The 24339-nt window shown below is 38.5% G+C and overlaps 1 protein-coding gene across 1 annotated transcript; it reads right to left on the minus strand.

Annotated features, from left to right (window-relative positions):
• Window positions 1-5807: 5807 nt before the first annotated feature.
• On the minus strand, window positions 5808-6643 carry LOC110885904 (NAD(P)H:quinone oxidoreductase). Its single transcript, XM_022133637.2, has one exon. It carries the CDS (start codon window positions 6597-6599, stop codon window positions 6006-6008), a length of 594 nt encoding a protein of 197 aa, XP_021989329.1. The 5' UTR covers window positions 6600-6643; the 3' UTR covers window positions 5808-6005.
• Between the last annotated feature and the right edge of the window lie 17696 nt (window positions 6644-24339).

Here is a 24339-nt window from a genome sequence, read left to right on the forward strand (position 1 = left end):
CCAACACCTTATCTTGTTCAAGCGATTATCAAGACTAATTTATTCATTCGTTTCGCAAGAACTAAGGGTTTCTCATATACGAGTGAAACCCGTTTTATCATATCACTAGTGTTCACCCGAACACCTAATATAATCAAGTTCTATCTATCAATTAGTAGATAACATGATCTCATACACCTATTTTCATGAACTTAGCTACCAAATTTCTTCATAATGTTTAAAAACCCATTTCAACCATGTATGAACAATTACTCAAACTTACAATTTGTTTGAGTATTTTGATTTCATTATTCAATATGATGATTCTAAGCACACATTTAACCTTAACTTCATCATATTATTAAAACCCACATAGCTAGGTGTGGTAATTCAACCTAACACCTAAATCATAGCAATTTATTCTAAATCTTCACTTAGGGCTTGTTCCAATGCAATCATACATCCCAAATTCAGCCATAACTTCTATGATTCATACAGAATTCGCACCTTGTGATGTTAATAAATTTTCACAACTTCATCAATATCAAAATTTCGACATACCTTACGATCCCCTTGAATTGGTGATCGTTTATTCATGTTCATGCATCGATTTAGGTCTTGATTTGCCCTCCAATTTGATGGATTAAGGTTGAACAAGGGTTTCCCCTTGTTTCTCCTCCTGATGATCGACATATACACACACTAAGTGTGTGGTATGTGTTGATTTTTATGTTTTAATAAAACAAGTTTCATTTTTGGCAGCTTTGGTCCCTCAAGTTTAGTTAGTTATTAAGTAGGCCACAATCTAACTATTTCTAACACTATTCCCACTTATTAACTAGGTTAAATATTCCTAGTTAACTTAGTGGGTTCGGGGAAATTATGACTCAGTTTATTTTAAGTCCCGTTAATTCAGACTTCTTATAAACTTTATTTCCTTAAAAGTATTTATTCACGTTTTATTAAATATTAGGTTTATTTATTTTAAATCCTAATATTTACCGGGTTACCTTTACTGCTAACGGTATTTTACCCGTGTATTAGTATTAACGGGGTTTGATTACCAAACCCGTTTTCGGGGTGTTACACCACACACCTGAGCTTGGTGGGCCGGGCTTTGCGTTTGTTGACAAGCAGTTTCTTCACATCGTCAGCATGATAAAACTTTGGTGGCTTCTCAGCCAGAGTAGCAGCAGCCTTCTTCTCGTGCTTAGGGAAAGCACCTCCATTTTTGGCCTTGATGGCCCATAGACCCCTTTTGTGGTACATTTTCGACCGTAAATACTTGCCCATACCTCTGATCAAATCAGGGTTCCTGCAGACATGAGGCTTCCTCTGTTGTGGTGCCATTGATTCTTACCTGCAAATAACATCAAACCACAATTTCATTTGCTAAACACAATCACAACATAACCCAAATGCCAAAATCATTATCATAAAATCAAGTTAACTTATAGATTAAAAAACACACTGCTAACAACATTTAACTAGTGGATTCAATTCAACCACTTAACATGATCATTCTTGAAGTACAATTTCAATGAAAACTTCAGTTGTGAAACAATAGAAAAGATAATAAAACGTAAATTATTTTATCTAAATGGATTTCAAAAACTGTAGAATATGCTAAAAGCCCTAGTCACACAAGGAGCATCAAATCAACAAAAAGACGGCATTCTATGGAGGTTTTCAACAAGATCTACTGTAAATTTATGAACACTTTAATTCCCCTTTTTCCCTCAATTTCCTCAATTTCCCCGATTTCAAACTATAAACAACCAATTCATCAACAAATTCACAAAAAAACCCTAATTTTAATAATATGAACCCTAATATTTGAAATTCGTCAAATTCACCTGATGATCAGCAACACTTTCTTCTCCTTCCGTTCATCGTCGTCGTCAGTGGAGGTGGAGCTAGGGTTCCAGCGGCTAGTGGTGGAGGTTCAGATCTGTTCTTGTGGGTTGAAGGAAGAAGGGGGTGGGTGGTTGCGGTGGGGGAGGAGCGGTGGCTAGTGGTGGAGGAGCCATAGGAATAAGAACCACCACCGTCGTTACTTGAAGATGATGATGATAATTTGAAGATGATGATGATAGATCTGTGAGTTATTTGAAGATGATGATGATAATTTGATTTTATAAATAATAATAATAATAATAATAATAATAATAATAATAATAAATATGGGGTAAGATTACCAAAATACCCTTACCTATAACAGTCAAACAACTGTTGACTGACGGCAGGGGGTAAAATTGCGACAGTTGCGACAGAACATCAACGTTGCGGGGGCAAATTGCAATTATTTCGTTAGAGGGGGTCAGAGTGCCAATTGGCCTAAACCATAGGGGGTAATATTGCAGTTTACTCTTAAGGTTTTAAACGAATTGGACAGTAGATGGTCTTTTTTAGTGTGTTCATTACATCTTTTTAGACTTATATATTCTCTTTTGATGACTAGATTATCTAATAAGCACATTGGCTTTAAACACCAAACAACTAAGTCTTCATTTTCACAAAACAGAAGTTGAGGAACCATCGAAAGTTCTATAACTTTCTTTTAAATATTAATTAATGTTATTAATGAAGGGTGAGGATCAAATAGAAAGTTTATTTTGGCTAGAAAGGATAGGAAACAATAGAATTATGACATATGGCAAAATTTAAAATAAAGAGAAAGGGTATTTTAGTCAATCGTATCCTTTCTTCTTCCTTCTTCTCCCCAGTAACTTCAAAACCCACCATTTTCAAAACCCACCATCTTCAACCATTTCTTCACTTTCTATCTCAATAATTATATTATAGTGCGATTTTCGTCACCAATCAATGATTCAAACACCCAATCAACATGTTCTTCAGCTTTTTTGAAGAAACCCAGTTTAATTTCATATAATATCTCTTTTTTTTCCTGTGATTTTGAAGCGAATCACTCGATTCGTTCGATTCGATCGCTGATAAGTGTTTCTAACATTCAAATTTCGTCAATCGTTGAAGAAATATGAAGAAATCGGCTTCGATCTATGTAAGAAATTTTTGAGTTGCATTTTTACGATCTGGATTTTTGAATTGAGTCATTGCATTTTACGAACTTGGCGGGGGTCCGGGGGCAGCGCCCCTATGAGCAGGGTCCAAGGGGCGGCAGCCCCTGGCGGGGTCCAAGGGGCAGAGCCCCTAGCTGGGGTCGAGCTGCGTTTTAATTTTCCAGAAATTGCCTCATTTTGAAGACAAAAATTCGTAGACAGTTTTTGATTTCCTACTCCCTGGTTCAGACAATTCACAGACAGTTTTATGTGTCCATCGCGTTTTAAAAATACGACACTTTCTTTTGTGTTTTTAGGCCGTTGCGTTTTAGAAAAACACATTTTTGAAGTGTTTTTAGTCCATTGCGTTTTAGGTAAACACATTTTTAGGTGTTTTCAGTCCATTGCTTTTTTAGAAAATACACTTTCTTTTGTGTTTTTAGGCATTGCGTTTTAGAAAGAAAAACATTTTTAAGTGTTTTCTGGCCATTGTGTTTTAGATAAACACATTTTTGAAGTGTTTTTAGTCCATTGCGTTTTAGGTAAAACACATTTTTATGCTTTTTCAGTCCATTGCGTTTTAGAAAGTACACTTTCTTTTGTGTTTTTAGGCCATTGCGTTTTAGAAATAAGACACTTTTAAGTGTTTTCTGGCCACTGCGTTTTAGAAAAACACATTTTTGAAGTGTTTTTAGTCAATTGCGTTTTAGGTAAACACATTTTTATGTGTTTTCAGTTCATTGCATTTTAGAAAGTACACTTTCTTTTGTGTTTTTAGGCCATTGCGTTTTAGAAATAAGACATTTTTAAGTGTTTTCAGGCCATTGCGTTTTACAAATAAGACATTTCTTTGTGTTTTTCGTGCATTGCGTTTAAAAAAAGTCATTTTTTTTACGTTTTTTGTCTATTGCGTTTTACGCAACTGGGTTTTTTTCCATTGCGTTTTACGCAACTGGGTTTTCGAAAAAAATTTTCGAAAATATAACAATAGTATACTCGTTTTAAAGATAAAAAAACGCTCGTTTTTTTGGTGCAATTTTTATAAAAAAAATAATGTCGTATGAAAAAGTTATTAACGTTTAAAAAATTGGGGGGAATTGGAGAAGAGAGAAACTATTGTACTGGATTGACTAGAGTGCCCTTACACAAACTCACGCGCCTCTTTTTTCTTCCCTTCAATTTCCCTCATTTAATCTTAGCCCTTGATTAAATCAATTGATGGTCAAGATTACTTCCTAGCCTTTCTAGCCAAATAAACTTCCTATTATATCCTAACCCTATTGATGAATGTGTTATAACTTAAACGATTTTTTCTTGCCTTAAAAATGAAATTACTTAACATAAACAATTATGTAATTTTAGGGTTTCTTTGGTTAATCTTTTTTTTTTATTATTATTTAACTCATTTTTTATTATTTTAACTCAATGTGAGGGAATTTTAGTTTAGTTTTTTATTATTTAAGTTAACTTTAACATAATATAATCAATTAATTTTTTTGGTTAAATAATAAATAAATAAATAAATCGAACACGTGTTGATAACCTTTTGAGAATATTACAACTTTATTTCATGTGTGTTTCTCTTTCAGTCGCTATAGTTAGGGTTGTAAACGAAACGAACGTTCAGCGAACAGTTCGTGAATCGTTCAACAGGAAGTTCGTTTAGTTAATGAACAAACATGAACAAGAAATTTCGTTCGGTTGGTTAAATGAACGAACAAAAACAGATGTCCCGTTCATTCAGTTACGTTCTTGATCGTTCAGTGATGTGTTCGTGAACATTCATGTTTGTTTGTTTGTTTATTTGTGTTGTTTATTAAAGATTTTGTGGTATTTATCTAAACTTTTTATATTCTTTAATTTTTATTTATCTCATTACCCAAATAAATAAAATAGGAAACCTGATCTCCACCATATTTATGCACTTCACTTTTCTTCTAATTATTCACATCCAAAACTATCAACCTTCGTTCAACGATTAAGACTTCAAGGTTTAGAGCCGCTCCCTCTCCCCATCCACCTATACCCACCCTCGTCTTCGCCGATTTTATCTGTGTTCGTTTGTGTTCGTGAACACATTCCTTTCCATAATGAACGAACACAGACAAAAAATCTTGTTCGGTAAGCGTTCATGAACCCTTCGTGAACACATTACATCCTTCACAAACGAACAAGAACAAGACCTTGGTCGTGTTTATTCGGTTCGTTTACAGCCCTAACTATAGTGATACTGGTGCTATACATGTACCTTACCAGTCCTTTACCGACTAGAGTTGATACTAACCGAGTTCCCCCTGCAATGCGCTACTTAATACCTACTTGTTTTTTTAGATAAAAGCCTATAACTAATTTAAAAATATATTATTATTAGCTTAGACCCACTCTTTTATTTGATTTATTAGGCCTACTAAACATTTATACCATCTATTAACTAAACCCATTTACCATTTACCCATTAACTTATTTCCTTAATATTTGATCTTTTTGGCCTACTAAACATTTATACCATCTATTAACTAAACCCATTTATCATTTACCCATTAACTTATTTCCTTAATATTTGATCTTTTAGGCCCCTATTAAACATTTATACCATCTATAAACTAAACCCATTTACCCATTAATCTATTTAAATTACAATTTTTAAACCAGATTAAAAGAGCGGCAACGCGTTACGCAACTAGAAGTCGGAATTTTTTGGACCCGGTTTCCAAACTCGTCCTGGGGCCTTGGCCGGATTCTCAAGGACGAACCTAATAATAACCAAACATTATAACTTTTTATACTAATCTACCAACTCTATACACATATGCAAATTCCTTTATTACAACTTGGTTGAATTACAAAAAATATAAACATATATCCAAACAGAACTTCACAAAACAAACAAGTCAACAAGAATCGACTTCCATTTTATTTTCATTTTTCACAACTTAAATCACATAACCCATCCACCTTCAACAACTCACACAACCAAAAGTCCACAAACAAACACCATTGAATCACTCACTTATTGTTTAACCTCAACGTGAAAGCTTTCAATGCATTCAAAACAGATTTCAACCTCTCTTTAGCTTCCAAATCAATCAAATTCCCTTCATCATCAAACTTCGGAGGCGACTCAAACGCATTCAGAAAAAACTCCGGCTTATTAATAAAATGCAAATCCAAATAAACACCACTCTGCCGGAGCACATACTGCGACCGTCCGCCACCAAAACCGCCGCCGGCGCTAACAATCGCCGCCGCCTTATCCGCCCAGACGTTCGGCGGCCTGGACGCCCAGTCGATGGCGTTTTTGAGCGGTGCGGTGACGGAATAGTTGTATTCCGGTGAGGCGAAGAGGAAGCAGTCGGATTGGAGGATTTGGTCGCGAAAAGTTGTGACGGATTGTGGGTATTTTCCGTCGATTTCAAGATCTGTGTTGAGCATTGGTAAAGGGGAGATGTCGATGTAGTTGATTGACATTCCGGTTACGGATTGGTTGGTTGTTAGATCAATGGCGGAGCGGATTAGGCCGCGGTTGTAAGAGGCTTTGCGGAGGGAGCCGCAGATGGCGGCGACGTTGATGATGGATTTGGGGGATAATGCTGACTCCATGGTTGACTAATTCAGTCTGGAATGATTGATTTCGGAGACTTGTGTTTAGACCATGTGTAATGGTAACAACTTATAATGCCCCCACCATGGGGCATTATGCGACACGTGTCATCCTAGTCAGCGTTGGGGCATTATAGCAAAAGTGGCGTAGTGGGGCATTATGCCAATAACCCCATTCAATCATTAAAAAAAAAAAAAAAAAAAAAAAGGAAACAAAGGTGATTGGCTGGTCAAAGGGTTGAAGATTAAAAAAAAAAAAAGAAAGAAAAGACCCCTTACTTGGACCAATCTCATTGGCCACCTGCATGTTCAATTTCATTCCCTTGGCGTTTTATTAAACACGCCTGCATGCAAGATTCCAAATTATAATGCCCAAAAACGCTTGATGTAATGGAGGGAGGGGCATTATCCGGCGTTTTTATGCAATTTTTTTTAAAAAAAACGCCCCGTTACGGGGGGTCTTATAGAAACGGATCCAATGACATTTACCTTATTAACCCTTTGAAATAGGCTAAATTCCTATTTTGGATGTGTAGGATTTTTCTTTATTATTTTTTGAGTAATGAGTAAAGTATTTTAGTGGTAACGATTTTAATTGGCCCCCCTTCTTCCCACACCCCCTATATCTTATTTTTCCATACCCCTTATATCTTATTTTCACATCCCCTAGTGTATACGGGCCGTATACAAATATACGACCCGTATAGAATGTTTTTTAATAGGAAAATGCGTAGAGAATATTTTTTTGATTTTACTATATACGACCCGTATATAGTTATACGAGCCGTATACATGTTTATACGATTTGTAAAACGTATACGGCTCAATGGATTTATTTTGGGAGGTTTTTGATGTTACCAAATGTATACGGGCCGTATAACTGTATACGGGCCGTATATAAGGATGTTTTTTCAAGTATCACGTTTTTTTAGTAAAAACACCATCATTCTAGGGTTTGTAAACTCTTCATCACCTTTAACAACGTTGATCTGAACACGCCGCTTAAATCGGAGCACAATTAGAGTAACGTTACTGATCAGTCCGTTGATCGAGTAACTAGCAGAAGAACCCGACACAAACAAGTTCTCTACAGTTTGTTATTCAGATCTCTATTCGGTCATCTTTCCAAACTACAACACACGATAACTTTAAACTTTATATTGTATGATTTGACCAGGAAATGATTGGAGGTGATTGCTACTTTTAATAAGCTGTTATAGTTGTCAAATTCGATTTCAACAAATCTTTTCCTTTTCCTTCAATTTCTAGAACATTCTCCGTAACTTGAAGACGTGTCGGGTTCTTCTACTAGTGGTATTTTAATAAAGTATTGAAGATTGAATGTGCAAACCGCAACCTTTTTTACTACGGAAACGGTGGCTATGCGAAATACAAACCGCAATCTTTTGTGACTATGGGAAACACAAGTTTACTTTTTGAGCTTGATGGATGTCCGTTATCTCAGTTGAGGCGGGCATTGTTTAAATCTGAATATAACTAGATATTACGTGTAACTTCATTAAACCAAGAACAAAGCCTATTTTCGAAACACATGTGTTCGTATCAGCGTTGTTTACCCGACAAACAGTCTTGACAACTGTGACAGCTTATCTATCTGTGTATGTCACATCCATCCTGTTATAGCAATCGATATGATTAATTTTACGGATTTTTTTCTAATTAGCGTTGGTTAACTACCAAAAGAATGCACACACAAATAGTTCTAGTGGACGAAGCAAAGAGACCGTTGTGTATCATAATCAGGTTCTCAAACAAACACTACTAAAGATGAGTTGGTGATAAATATCGGAGCTGTTATCTCGGTTGTTCAATACTTTCGTGATAACTACAATGTTCATCTCTTCGTTATCCTTTGCTTTCTGCAATTCAAGCAGGCACGGATGCAAAACGTACTGTTTCAAAACACATGTAGACGAAAATAATAAAACAAGCTAGCATTGATTTTGCCAAGATTGAAGGACAGAATCTGGCCATAAGCGTTGTGGATTCTCAGCGTTATTCGAATGTAAGTGGATCAAGTGATACGCTTATCTATTCTGGTCAAGGTGGGCATGGTTTGTTCGGGAGTAAATCACCACCCAAAATCAACAACTTGTGAGTGGGGAATATGGCAATGAAGAATAGTATGGATAAGAAATCACCGGTTCGGGTGATAAGGAAAGTTGCCTCGTTTTAATAGATTAAAAGAAGTATCTTTCTGATTGATTAAAAGAAGGGTTTACGGTGTTTTGGTAGGTTGAAAGAGGTGAATGGTCTTGAAAGATTTGTTGAAATCGAAGAAAAGAGTAACTAGTAGAAGACGTGACGGGTTCTTCTGCTAGTTATTTGGAATGTTTCGAATCATCACAGAAGACGTGTCGGGTTTGTATTTCCCATAGCCATTGTTTCCGTATACAAAACGGATGCGGTTTGCATATTCAATCTTCATTGCTTCATTAAAATGCTTGGAAAATTGCATCAACTCTCCTATATCAACATACTCTTCTCCAGATGCTTAGTTGTTATGAATGACAACTTCAGGGGTCTAGTTAACTTTCAGATTCAGATTCAGGAAGCAGATGATTTGTCAAAAGACATGGTCAATATAGTAAAATGTGAGCTTTTACACCAACCATGTCGAGATACTTTGTGTTAGTTTGATTTGAATTTTGAAAGTTTGAAAGATGTATTCGATGGATGTCCGTTATCTCAACGCTTCTCCTTACATTACTGATTTTGTTGATATAGTTAGGGTTTACAATGTTTGAAGTGTTCGGATTTTGTTGGTTTGTCGGGTTCTATAACTACAATCCTTAGATCGGTCATTCCTTGTGATACATGAACGTTGTATTCTTGTCTTTCAGAAGCTTTAGGTAAAGAGGCATAAACAGTTGTATTTTTAATGATTTGTTTCTTAATGGCCATTATTCAATCTTCATTGCTTCATGGCATAAACAGATCTCTATTCGGTCATCTTTCCAAACTACAACACATGATCAGTTTACACTTTATAGTGTGTGATTTAACCGGTTGTCAAATTCGTTGCGTGTCATATTGTTTAGACAACAACAGATAATGAACGGATTATTCGACCGAGTAATCAGTTGTTTTTTTAGTTGCTTCTCTTGTTAAGTTTCTGAACCAACCGAAATCCACAAATTCCAACAGTTTCTTTGCAGAACCGTTGGTTAATAGATTCTGAAATCCACGAGTATGTTGGGAATTAAACGCATGTACGTGACAAAACAAGGATCGTTCTAATAGATTAAAGAGAATAAACCATTGTTGTTCGTGAATGTTTCGAATCATCATAGAAGACGTGTCGGGTTCTTCTACTAGTGGTCGGGCTTCCAATGCTCACACAGGGTGATAAACAACGCTGATATGAACATAAACCAACTGCTTTATCTTGAGTCATCGGGAAAACTTTTCCTCAGGGGAGGGTGAGTAGTATGAGTCTGAGTCCATTGTGGTTCGTGAATGTTTCGAATCATCATAGAAGACGTGTCGGTTTCTTCTGCTAGTTATTCGGAATGTTTCGAATCATCATTAAAATTAACAATGCAGTCTCGAAATTGCATTGTTTAAATCAGAATCAGGGTTCTCAAAACAAGGATCATTCTAATAAATTAACGAGAATAAACCATTTTTTACCAATTTTTACCCATAGTATACGGGCCGTATACAATCATCGTATACATTGTATACGATCGGTTAAAATTTTTTCACATGCTGTATACGGCCGTATAATAGTAGACGGCCCGTATTAACAGGGTAAAAAATGATCTGGTAATTTTTTCACATGGTGTATACGGGCTGTATAATAGTATACGACCCGTATTCTTAGGGTAAAAATGGTTTATTCTCTTTAATCTATTAGAACGATCCAAAAAACGAAGAACAAAGTCAAATGTGATCAAACTTGGACATCAGACGTAAATCTTGAAGTAAATATGTGGTTCCCAATTGGTTACAGAAACTACTAACAGACATGTCGTGCATTGTTTAAATCAGTATCAGGTTCTCAAAACAAGGAGCGCTCTAATAGATTAAAGAGAATAAACCCTCGTTTCTTCATCTTCATCTTCAAGAACAATGATGAATAGATGAAGTTTTTTTTCGCAGAACCGTTGGTATACGTCGACCACAATGAGAACAGTGCAGCGACAGTTGAGTCTCCTCCTTCGTTCCCGATGCAACAATGAGAACAACGCCTGATTCAGATCTCTATTCGGTCATCTTTCCAAACTACAACACACGATAAGTTTACATTTTATATAGTGTGTGATTTGACCGGTTGTATTCAGTTATTTCTGTTGATCCACAAATTCCAACAAAGTTAATATTCACTGTGGTGGATGCAAGCATAAAGTTAGAAAAATACTCAAGAAGATTGAAGGGTACACAACTGAAGGTTCAGTGCACGAAAAGTTTCTTACGAACGATATGTATCAGGAAGCTCAACTTGAACGGACGATATGTATCAGGAAGCTCAACTTGAACGGACGATATGTATCAGGAAGCTCAACTTGAACGGACGATATGTATCTTCTATCATGCGACAGACCCAATTCTTGCTCAACTCTTGTGGGCCATTATTCGACCGAGTAATCTGTTGTATTTTTTTAGTTGCTTCTCTTGTTAAGTTTCTGAACCAACCGAAATCCACAAATTCCAATAGTTTCTTCGTAGATTCTGTCCGGTTTTCAAAGCCGGTTGATGAAACCGAAGCTGTTATTTCCGTTGTTCAGTACTTCCAAGATCTGAACCAACCAAAATCCACAAATTCCAACAAATTGCATCAGGAAGCTCAACTTGAATGGATGATATGTATCTTCTATCATGCGACGGACCTAATTCTTGCAAGTTAAATCCACAATCAACGTATACATGTGCAAGAGAATGGCAAGTTATTTCAGTCATTTCTGTTGATCCACAAATTCCATCAAATTGTGTCTAATGCAACGATCTTCGTGCATTGTTTAAATCAGAATCAGGTTCTCAAGACAAGGATCGTTCTAATATATTAAAGAGAATAAACCCTTGTTTCTTCATCTTCATCTTCAGGAACAATGATGAACAGATGATGTTTTTTCGCATAACCATGGTGGATTGCGGTGGTTTGGGTCTAGGGTTGTCAGAGAGAGAAAAGGAGGGGGAGATAGTCTGATACAATCATTTTTTACCCATAGTATACGATCCGTATAATAGTATACGGCCCGTATACACTGATCGTGTACATTGTATACGATCCGGTAATTTTTTTAATTTTGTGTATACGGGCCGTATAATTGTATACGGCCCGTATTCTTATGGTAAAAATTGGTTTATTCTCTTTAATCTATTAGAACGATCCAAAAAACGAAAAGGGTTTCGAGCAGTTGGTATTAAACCAATCATTTGTTGATGTATATAACAGAATAACCCTCAATTGGACAACCGCAACCGTTTTAGTGCTTCTCAATTAGATATTATTTATTGAATCATAACTGAAACAGTCGGAAAATAACTCAACCGAACCAACATAGTTGAAGGTGCAAGAGAATGGCGAGTTATTTCAGTTATTTCTCTTGATCCACAAATTCCAACAAATTGTATCTAATGCAAGGATCTTCAAATGCATTGTTTAAATCAGAATCAGGTTCTCAAGACAAGGATCGTTCTAATAGATTAAAGAGAATAAACCCTCGTTTCAATAATGTTGGAAGGATTGTAGTTATAGAACCCGACAAACCAACAAAATCCGAATACTTCAAACATTCTAAACCCTAACTGTGTATGTGCTTGTGCTGTAGAAACCGGTGATGAATTTGTATATCTGAATTAGGTTCTCAACAGTGAAATTAGCGAATCTGGAAGTGATAATGGTTTATTCTCTTTAATCTATTAGAACGATCCAAAAAATGAAAGGGATTTCGAGCAGTTAGTATTAAACAATCATTTGTTGATCCACAAAATCAAACCAATTGTGGGTTAATAGATTCCGAAGCTGTTATTTCAGTTATTTCTGTTGATCCACAAATACTTCAAACATTCTAAACCCAACCTGGAAACAATCCAACAAAATCCTGATAGTGAAAAACAGCAGCAACCATTTTTTCTTTTCCTTCAATTTCGAGAACATTCCCCCTGTCTATGTGCTTGAAGGGGTAAGGTCCCAAAAACCTCATAATAAATATTTGGGACCATACCAAAACCTTACTGATCAGCCTTGTACCTTGCGCGGCCACGCATTGGTCTCACAAAAAGAGATTTAAAGAACAGTCAACTGTCAACACTTGCGCGCCCAAAGGAAATCATAAACCTTTGCGCTTTCTCCCATAGACAAAGGATGAAAATCCTGAAATAAACACTCCCGCCTAAATATCCAGACCTGGATATTAATTACCAAGACTTGTGACTTATTTATTCACCTGTCTCCACACGATAAGGTGCCACACCAGATTACAGCAGTATCTTCTAGAAGAAATACAATCGTGCACCACCAAGACGGTTACAACCGTCTGGACACGTGTCACCATCTCAGGCATCCCTGAATTCACAACGAAAGCATGCAATTGGAAAATAATCTCCACTTGATCACTTTACGCGTGGCAAATCCCCAGCCTTCGATCTAAGCCACGATCCGTGTGCTCTCACGTCGGATCAAGAAGCTTGACGGAAGGGAATGTAACCGCTTACGGGGTTAGCATCTTCCGTCAACTTTTCACTAACGGGTTTTCCCGCCTAAAACGACTCCCGGCTATAAATATGAGAAGCAACCCAGGTATGAATTCAAGTTACACACACTTACAAAATACATCTTCTTCTTCATTACCAATACTTATTCTCACCCCGGAGTCGGGTCAAGGAGAGAACCCTTTTCTCCCCTTGGCGAGGCTAATGGTGCTTTTTTTTTGCAGAGTTATCGGAGAAGAAGACCAGTCGGGTCTGAATCAATTGAGTGGAAACCAACCTTTTATGCGGATTCAAACCCCCTAGATATCTCGGTTCGGACCATTTATCTAGTGTTTCTTCGTTGGCACCCACCGATTCCTCTGTTTTTTTAGTTTTCATCTCGTTTCAATTCAGTCCTTCTCATTCTCTGTTTTTCACATGGCAGAGAATTCATTATCTCACCCATTAGATCCCCGATCTAAATCCAAGGGTTCCACAACCCAAAACACCCAGATTAACGGAATCAAGGGAGCAAACTAAAACAACAGTCATTCAGACATAAAGAATTTCTCAGATCTAATCATAAAGAGATCCCCAGAATATTGGTTCAACAGATGCCAGACGGCTTTAAACACAATCGTTATGCAAATCACCAGATCTGAATTCCCAAACATCAGATCTGGTGAAAAAATCAACATTGTAGTATTGGACCCACCAACACCCTGTCGGAGGGCCATCCAATCTAGTCGTAATGTTGATATACAATCCAGAAATAGCAGTTATCAGAGAGTTAAACCAAAACAAATAAACATGGTTCAAGGAGGTCCGTCACGAAGACCAAATAAGCGGAACCATGATCAACATTGGAGGGAACAACAAGTCGTATTTCCTGTTGTTCCTGGAGGCCCTCAAGAAGAACGGCCAGTAATTATTACTGGCATCTTCGGCCACTACCGGACAGACTATATGTTTATAGATCCGGGAAGCTCGATGGACATCATATACGAGCAATGCTTCAAACAGCTTGATCCAGAAGACAAAGCACGTTTAGAACCGGTTGATTTTCCTCTCACCGGATTCTGCAATGAAGCTGTATTCCCATTAGGGCAAATAGCTTTCCCTGTGACTCTATCGGATGGTGAGCATTCACTAACAGTCACAGTAAATTTCATGGTCATGCCGGCAACATCACGACATAATGTCCTGCTTGGAAGAAGATCACAAAGAGAATTCAGCATGATCACCTCTATCCCACACGCTGCATGTGGATTTCCAACGGAGACTAGAGTAGCAATTCTATACTCAAGTAAAGAGGTCATGTACGTAGATGACGAACCACCGGCAAAGGTAGCCAAACCTTCAGCATCAAACGAACCGGAGAAATGGGTCCTGAATAACGAATATCCGAAACAGACCATCCTGCTAGGACACGCCATTTCACCGAAAACACGAATACAATTAAAAGAATTGTTGACCAACAACAAAGATATATTCGCATGGTGCCCGGCAGACATGACGGGGGTTCCACGCGACATAGCGCAACATTGCTTGAATATCAAACCATCAGCAGAACCTGTTGTTCAGGAGAGGCGTAGCTTTAGTGAAGAAAAAGCGAAAGCCATGGACGAACAAGTGACAGAATTACTCAATGTGGGAATCTTACGCGAAGTTAAATACCATACATGGGTTGCCAACCCAGTAATGGTACAGAAACACAGTGGCGGATGGAGAATGTGCGTCGACTTCAAAGACCTGAATAAAGCGTGCCCAAAAGATTGCTACGCGCTTCCGGAGATAGACAAAAAAGTCGACTCTCTAGCGTCATTCAGATGGAAGTGTTTTCTCGACTGCTACAAAGGCTATCATCAGGTCCAGATGAAGGAAGAAGACGAAGATAAAACTGCATTCCGCACAGATAAGGGCATCCTCTGTTACACTAAAATGCCCTTTGGCTTGCGCAATGCGGGCGCAACTTACCAACGCTTGATGGACGCAGTTTTCAGATGTGACATTGGCAAGACAGTCGAGGTATACATGGATGACCTCGTCATCATGAGCCACGAGGAAGACACAATGCTTAACAATATTCAGCGCACGTTCGACTCTTTGCACAACGTAAACCAGAAACTGAATCCAACAAAATGCTCTTTCGGCATGGAGGAGGGAAAATTTTTGGGCTTTATAGTCACAAGAGACGGTTTTAAAGTAAATCCAGAAAAAGTCCAGGCTATTCAGCTAATGCCATCACCTGCAACAATAAAAGAGATGCAAAGACTCGTCGGGTGCTTAGCAGCCTTGAACAGATTCTTGGCTAATCATGCGGCAAAATCTTACCCATTCATCAGCACGCTGCGAATTTGCGCGAAGAAAACCGCCTTTCAGTGGACACCTGAAGCAGAAGCAGCATTCAAACAAATGAAAGAATGTTTAATTCAGCTACCAACGCTGACTGCGCCAAAAGAAAAAGAACCATTGATTTTATACCTATCTGCTGCGGAAGTAGCGGTAGGTGCAATATTGATGGTAGAACAAGAAAACATTCAGACTCCAATTTACTATATAAGTAAGATGCTCACCGGCCCAGAAACTCGTTACTCGATGATAGAAAAACTAGTCTTAGCACTAGTACATGCATCACGTCGCCTACGTAGGTATTTTTCAGGCCACGTCATCACAGTTCTCACCAATTATCATTTAGGCCAAATGTTTTCCAAACCCGACGTGGCGGGAAGGATGGCTAAATGGGCTATTGAGCTGGGGGGATATAATATCTTGTATAGACCAAGACCAGCAATTAAAGGGCAAGTTCTAGCAGACTTTGCCACAGAAGTTCCCATCGACAAAGTTCAAGAGTGCGAGGCGATCCAGAACCTTATTCCTGTTTTCGATGATAGGGTATGGACTCTACACACAGATGGAGCTTCCAATGACGACGGAGCCGGCGCAGGCCTTCGATTAGTCAGTCCCGATGATCACGAACTTACATATGCTATACGCTTGGATTTCCGAAGCACGAACAACGAAGCCGAATATGAAGCATTCTTGGCAGGTCTCCGCTTAGCACTTAAAATGGGAGCAAGAAACCTTGAAGCCAACGTCGATTCAAAGCTAGTGGCCGAGCAAGTTAATGGCCATTATGATGCTAAAGGAGAAGCTATGGCATTATACCTTGAACAAGCGCGGGCATTAATCAGCCAATTCCAGACATTCAGGGTTAATCATATAAACAGAAGCGAAAACAAACATGCGGATGCATTGAGCAAATTGGCCGCGACCAGCTTCAAGCACTTAGCAAAAGAAGTGCGCATAGAGGTACTGTTCAATCCCTCTGTTCCTCTCAAACAAGTCAACATCATAGAGATCGGCAGTCCGTCGTGGATGTCCCCGATCATTTCGTACCTACAGCACGGGAAATGTCACACCCCGATTTCCATGTGTCTCACCGGTGGGCCCGGTGGGGAATTACCGTGTCGTAGTTGGCAACAATATAGTCAAACCACACAATTATATGAATGCACAGCGGAAGCATAAAAATAAATATATTTCAACGTTTAAGTGTAATATCAATGTATCACCATTGTTGAAATAATAATCCATAGGGGATCAAATAATAATAACAAAAGTATTGTTCAACAGACTTCAGGCATCTTAAGCTTGCGAGACTTCTAGTGATGCTAAGGAGAAATCCCAGCCAATTACGCCTAGTACCTGCATTTAGTCTTTTTGGGGAAAATACGTCAGTTTACACTGGTAAATACATTCAACTGACACTTTTGTAAAAATGTTTAATAAAATTGGTTTAAATGCTCAAGGCATAAACTCTTTATAACTTGGGATAATTTATAATCAAATCTTGTAAAGAATTACATGTTACTATGCATTCGGTCGCCCGAGTCGTGTCGGGTTAAAGTTTAATAGACACACCACACAGTATAAAACCGTGGCGGGTAACCAACGGCTACACTTTTATAGTCATAGACATAATGCCAGGTGTACGCCTACACCGGGATGTCAAGGTCGTGGCCATTCGTAAATGCTACCAAGGATATCCGGGACATGGTCATTAAGCCCCCAAACGCGTAAAGCCAACAAAACAAGTTTTTAAATGGGTCAGATTGATAATACCCAACTACTAATGAGTTGGGGTCAATTTCCCGACCAAGCGGTATTTTAAATACCGTAACCCAAGCCCGTATAACGGAAAATAAGTTAAAAGTATTTACCTTTGCAAGTATAATTCCTTAAATTGAAATAAATTGCAGATAGCTTTTACTGGTCCCCTAATCTGGAACGAAGGTTTAATTTAACCTATTAGAATCCTAACGGGTCTTTAATTTAGCCGTAGCTTAGACCGGTCAGTTTCAATGGATAGTTACGGTTTAATCGCGTGAAAGGCGAAAACCGTGAATGGAGTGTGATTTTGACCCAACAAGTTTGAAGACTTATTTTATATGGGTATAATAATCATACTCTGGGTTTTGGGGTCAAAACAATATGGTTTGACCCGTTTCGGCTAATTTATGTAAACTAGTTACATAAGCCGAACCGTGCGCGCAAAAGGCGCAACGGGTAACCGTAAGAGTCCTACACTGTTTTCCTAAGTCAATATGCTTTAAAGAGGTTGCGGTATCAGTAGGATACCTTCCATAATGTCCGTAACGAGTTTAAGTTCATATTATGCCCCGTAGGGGTATTTCGGTCTTTTTAAAGATTATAAAAGAGGTTTTAGAGTTCTACAGGGAATCTGAGTTTCCCGAACAGTTTATAAAGTCTAAAATACTTTATTTATTATTTAAAATCAGTAGCAACTGGAATCGGGTCAAAAGACCTTGTAGAACTCAAGTTATGGCCGAAAAGGGCATATTCGGTATTTACCGAACCGTTGCCATAACCGCAGGTTATGAGCAGGTTAAAAATAATTAAAAATCTTTAAAAATCCCAAAATATTATTTTACAACAATGAGTAAAAGGTTTGGTGTCGAAATCCGGGTTTAGATAGGCGTTATGCTAATTGCGCTATTTAATTACTAAAGTTTCGCAATTTTGCGCTATTTAGCATAACTCATATTCTGGACCTCGGATTGACGTGAAATTTTAGGGACATACTTAGAAATCAGTAACCAAGGTCATGATCCTTTCACGTGTCCGAAATTCTCGTTTTAAATTAAAAAGGGCGTTACGATCAACTTTTAAGCATTTAACGGAAATGTGTAAAAGACTCGGACAAACAACGAACCGGTCACAGAGGGTTATACCATCATGTAACCTGGTCCTAAGAGAGTCCTAAGGCATATCTATATCAAACTTTAACGGGTCAGAACTGAAGTCAATGCAAAAGTCAAACTTTTGTGACTTTCGGCTCCGAACCGGGTCAAAACAATAATTGGTCGGATCAAACAAGCTTAGACTAGTTCATATACTTATTATCATGTTTTATGAGTGTTCAAACAGGTTACATATCATCTACATTACAGATTATGCAAGAAATCGCAAAATGACATTTCTGTTGACTTTTTCTAAGCACGTTTGACTCGATATTTGATCTACTTAGAGTGGGAATCAGAGGGCGCCCTTTTAGGGGTTTAATACCCACATGATTACCATCATATAACTATCTTTGATTCGACAAACCACTGGACCATTCGTGATTTATCGCAAAGTCAGTCGTTAGTTACGACGGATTGACTTCTAGGCTAAAACTATGGAAAAACGAAACCACAAAGGGTTAGGCAACTTACAGAAGCTTGGTGCACGACTTAGAATGATAGAGGAAAGCTTGAGAGCTCCAAGAATGATCAGAAGGAAGGTTTTGAGGTGTGATTCAATTGTGCACAAGGCATTGGCTTTTATAGTGAAAAATGAGGCTTAGGATCATCACAACTCACCCTACAATGGAGTATGGATGATCAGCAGGTGGCTCTGGGTGCTAGGGGGCATGTAGAGGGCGCCCATGCTTCATTTATTTCACAAATGTTCGTTCACAACTCCAAACAACAAGTCTGTCCAAAGTTTCTGCATCTGGGACTCTCGCGCGGCCCGCATGAGAGATCAAGCAACTTGTACGCGGGCCGCCTGAATCCTCAAGTCAGAGCGCGTGTTTGCAGGTGGCTCGCGGTCCACATCAACTCACCCTTAAACTTAATGCAGCCCGCATTAGACTTGATTTTCAAGATTTTTAAATCTTTTGTAATCATTAACCAAATCTTTGGTAATTAATAACCTAACCTTTCGGTTTCGAAGGGGTAACTTTGCGATTTGGCCCTCGATTATTTACCGTTAAGGGCCTCGTGACCTTTACTCGCATTATTAAGTCCCCGGTTAGTTTAATTACTATCCGAAAAGCCTTAACTTTTATTGCTGACGCTTTTAACCCCTCTCTTACGAATTTGATCATAACTTTCTCGTTTTAAAACGGAACTTCGCGAAATTTATATAGTCCATTCTAGTGAGCGTATTTTACTGTTACAAAGCCTCGGGTTCGTCAAAGGGTCACTCAGAGGTATAATTAAACATGTTGACACAGTTAACCCCTGTAGCTTGTAATCTCTCACTTTCTCCCGCGTTTCGCTCCGTAGATCCATGATTTATTTGTTTGAAGGTACGAGCATCGTTTAGGGTTACTATACAGTATATTTACCCTTTGTTGACATTTATAACCCTCGAATTTACATAATTTCAAGGTTTGTCAACTTTAGTCCTTTATTTAATATTTAATGCCACGTGTAAACTCATGACACGTGTTAACACATTATTGGACACAAAATTTCGAGGTGTTACATCCTCACCCCCTTAAAATAAATCTCGACCCGAGATTTACTCAAACAAATAAGGGTATTTCTCTTTCATCATGGCTTCAACTTCCCACGTGAATTCGGGATACGGGCATCCCACTTGACCTTCACTATAGGTACATGCTTCCTTCGAAGCTTCTTTACCTGTCGATCTTCAATCGACAAAGGCTTCTCCACAAATTTCAAGCTCTCGTCTATATGCACATCTGTGTGTGGGATCACTAATGATTCATCAGCGAAGCCCTTCTTTAGATTGCAGATGTGGAACACATTGTGAATTCCATTGAGCTCCTCCGGTAAGTTTAGCTTATAGGCAACTGACCCGACCCGTTCGATAACCTCGAAAGGTCCTATGTATCTCGGGCTTAGTTTGCCTTTCTTACCGAAACGCATCACCCCCTTCCAGGGTGATACTTTAAGTAACACTTTTTCACCTACTTCGAAGTGAAAATCTTTACGCTTTGGATCCGCGTAACTCTTCTGCCTATCTCGGGCATCTTTGAGACGGTCTCGAATCTGGACAATCTTGTCCGTCGTTTCGAAAACTATCTCTGGTCCAGACAATTGGACATCTCTGACTTCCGCCCAACAAACAGGCGATCTACACTTTCTACCGTATAGTGCCTCGAAAGGCGCAGCCTTAATGTTGGTATGGTAGCTATTGTTGTAGGAGAATTCGATTAGTGGTAGGTTCTTATCCCAACTACCACCCAAATCGATAGCACATGCACGTAGCATGTCTTCCAACGTTTGAATAGTACGCTCACTCTGACCGTCTGTCTGGGGATGGTAAGCCGTACTAAAATTCAAACGTGTGCGCAAAGATTGCTGGATGCTTTTCCAGAAATGAGACGTGTATCTAGTATCTCTGTCGGAGATAATAGACACAGGTATGCCATGCAAGGCTACAATCTTATCAACGTATAACTGGGCTAACATGTCGGAGCTATAAGTCTCCTTGATGGGTAAGAAATGCGCTGATTTAGTCAGCCTATCAACGATAACCCATATTGTGTCATTTCCTTTCCTTGTCTTGGGTAACTTGGTAATAAAATCCATAGTTACACATTCCCACTTCCATTCAGGAAGTTCAGGCTGTTGTAGCAAGCCAGATGGCTTTTGATGCTCAGCCTTGACTTGCGCACAAGTTAAGCATTTTGCTACATAAGCGGCTACAGACTTTTTTCAAGCCTATCCACCAATAATTTGCCTTTAGATCCTGATACATCTTATCAGCTCCCGGGTGAACAGAATACTTGGAACTATGGGCTTCCTAGAGGATAACATCTCGTAGTCCTCCATAAATCGGAACCCATATTCGTCCATTCAAACGTAAAATTCCATCCTTGCTAAGAGTTAACTGCTCCTAGTTACTCCTAACTTCTCCTTAGGATAGTTAGCTTCCAACACAGCTTCTCGTTGTGCAGCTAACACCCTTTCAATCAAATTATTCTTGACTTCAATGCTCTTGGCATTGATTCGGATGGGTTTCACCCTTTCCTTTCTACTCAGGGCATCAGCGACTACATTCGCTTTGCCGGGATGATATCTGATTTCACAATCATAATCATTTAAAGTCTCCATCCAACGGCGTTGCCTCATGTTTAGCTCCTTCTGATTAAACAAATGTTGAAGGCTCTTGTGATCCGAATAGATCACAAACTTGATACCATACAGGTAATGCATCCACAGTTTTAGTGCGAACACAACGGCACCCAGCTCCAAGTCATGGGTGGTGTAATTCTTCTCGTGCACCTTTAACTGTCTCGAAGCATAGTGTAACAACTGCCACTAAAATCAATAATTAGAACGATAATTAGTTAAAAAGAAAACCCTAGTTAAGACACCCAAGTAATTTTGCACTAACCCTAAAATTTTCATAACAACCGGAATCAGGATCAGGGCCCCTAAAACTTAGGGGGGATAAACCCTAGTTGGTAATATCTTAACAAATTTTACGTGGGAGCTAAGTTTCAATCGAAACCAACTCAGCTAGCCTATACCCACAGCAAGGCTACTCTAGGCTAGGTGGGTTTCCCAGGCGAGTCGCGACAGAATCACTGTCGTCTTACGCGACACGCGGGCGGGTTAAATTTTCAGTATAAATAGAAGGGGTTGGGACTTGAATTCAGATGTTCATTCGACGTTAAAACTCATAATACACACTGAGTTAGACGTAAATTACTATCAAACACACACGATCACGAGGTGCTGCCACAATCAGGGTAATAACTCGATCGCTATTACGATTCAACGTCCGATCGATTATAACTATCCAACGATAGTCCGGGTGCTGCTCAATTGAGCTTGTACTTTGATTATTCGTCGTGATTTCGACTTGAATATTTGAGTGCTGTTCGAATTCGGACTATACTCTGTTATTCGTTGTGAATCCGATTGAATTATTGAGTATTGCACTGATTAATCGTTGTGAGGGTTTAATCTCGTGAATTGACGTAACTGCTGTATTAGTTACTAACCTGCCTGTGTGTGCATTGTGTTAAACTAGGTGTAATCAAGGCTAATCAGTAGGCATTATCTATTTGCTCGTTAAATCTGCAATGTGAGTCATTTTCTTTTTTTTAAATTATTTTCTCACCGTTTGTGAGTAAGTATTACAATACCTCAAATTATTTTCAAGGTTATAATTACAGGGATTAAGTCTTTGTAATCACCAAATTACAGCTGGTATGTGGGGTATTGTGCACATTACTATTTTTATCACTCTATGTGAGTGAGTATTACTCTATGTGAGTGATTATTACTCTGTGTGAGTAAACCGTCACTATTAGGGCAACGGGACCCAATAGTGGTATGACCACAGTCACAGATCCGGTCGAGTGACAAATACCCATTCTTGATAATTGGTTGATAGAAACATTGTAATCACTCTTAATACTGTAAATTATAACTAACGGGTCGTTTTAGAAAATGGAACGATTCACTCAGTATTTCCCCGCTGACAAAACCTTTTTCAAACATGTTTCAGGTGATCTGTGTGATCCAGGAAAAGTGCAGTAAAGCACTATCAAGCTCAGAGAAGTGGCTCAGTGTAAATAAATGAATAAAACATGTTTTGGAAAATAAAGATTTCTGTGTGAAATCAACTTATTGTAAATTATGGGATTCATCCCTTAAAACTTTGTGTAATATATTAAACGAGCATTTTCCGGTGAAAAGATCCTGTTGTAAAAAGACTTCCGCTGTCACATAAATTAAATACCACGGGTACCATTGGAACTGCTCGCGGCTCCCAATCCCGTCCAGGGTGGGTCGGGGGTCGTGACAGAAGGTGGTATCAGAGCTAATAGTTAAATTGAGCCACTGATCGAGCCACTGATTTAAGCCTATTACGGAATTAAGTATCTGACAAAATACTTAAATCCTACTAGTTAACATTCTGTGATTATTTGTTGTATTAACTGATTATTTGATAGTTACAGTATGGGTAAAAAAAAGCTGTCTGCTATCTACCACAAACTAGATGTTGGATCTTCTTCTAAAAACCCAGTAAATTTAGAAGAAGGAATCTTTGTCCGCAAGGCAAACTATGAGAATCCTCTTTCCCCAGAGAAAAGGGATTCGATACTTAAAAAGAGTCAGGAGAAAAAGAAACCCCGAACCAAGAGAGTTAGGTTTAACCCAGAAGTTCAAGAATTGGGTAATAATACACCTTGGGAAGATAAAATAGACAAGAAATGGGCAAATCTCTATATGCTAGCTACTGTAGCAGAAAATGCCAAACTCTAAATATCCTATAAGTTGGGTCTAGTAAGGGAAATCACCACCCAGTAAATAAATAAAATCCCAGTGTGTTTATTTCTGTTATTTTTGTACAAAAAGTAATATGCAATAAAACTTCAGTGTTTGTTTGTTAAACTTTGTTCCAAAGTTTTAACATTGCATTTTTGCATATATGCTATGCAGCATGAATGAGATGTCGGAAGCATTCCAGAATCTCAACTTATATCCAGTGCCTATCGAAGTCTCTCACGACTTTACTGGTTACATTGCTGACATAGAAGAACCTGTGGAATTCAAAGCTCCACCGCTGGAAAAAGCCAAACCTAAAAAGAAAAGAAGATACGTAGGGTGGAGGAATGTACGCCGTAGGAAACCAACCACTAGGAGACTTCCTAAAATAGAAAATCTTGTGAGCATGAACAAGGGAAAAGAAATAGAAACTGGAGAAAGTTCGAAACCACCAGAAAAGGAAATAGGAATAGATCTTAAGAAAAAGGGAATAGAAATTGGCGAAAGCTCTCAACAGTCTGAGGAAATCACGTTCCAGG

The sequence above is a fragment of the Helianthus annuus genome, chromosome 10 (genome assembly GCF_002127325.2).
Source record: "Helianthus annuus cultivar XRQ/B chromosome 10, HanXRQr2.0-SUNRISE, whole genome shotgun sequence".
In the NCBI taxonomy this organism is placed as follows: domain Eukaryota; kingdom Viridiplantae; phylum Streptophyta; class Magnoliopsida; order Asterales; family Asteraceae; genus Helianthus; species Helianthus annuus.

Excerpts from the sequence above, each read along its gene's own strand:
- LOC110885904 (XM_022133637.2), bottom strand. The coding sequence starts at position 6,599 with ATGGAGTCAGCATTATCCCCCAAATCCATCATCAACGTCGCCGCCATC.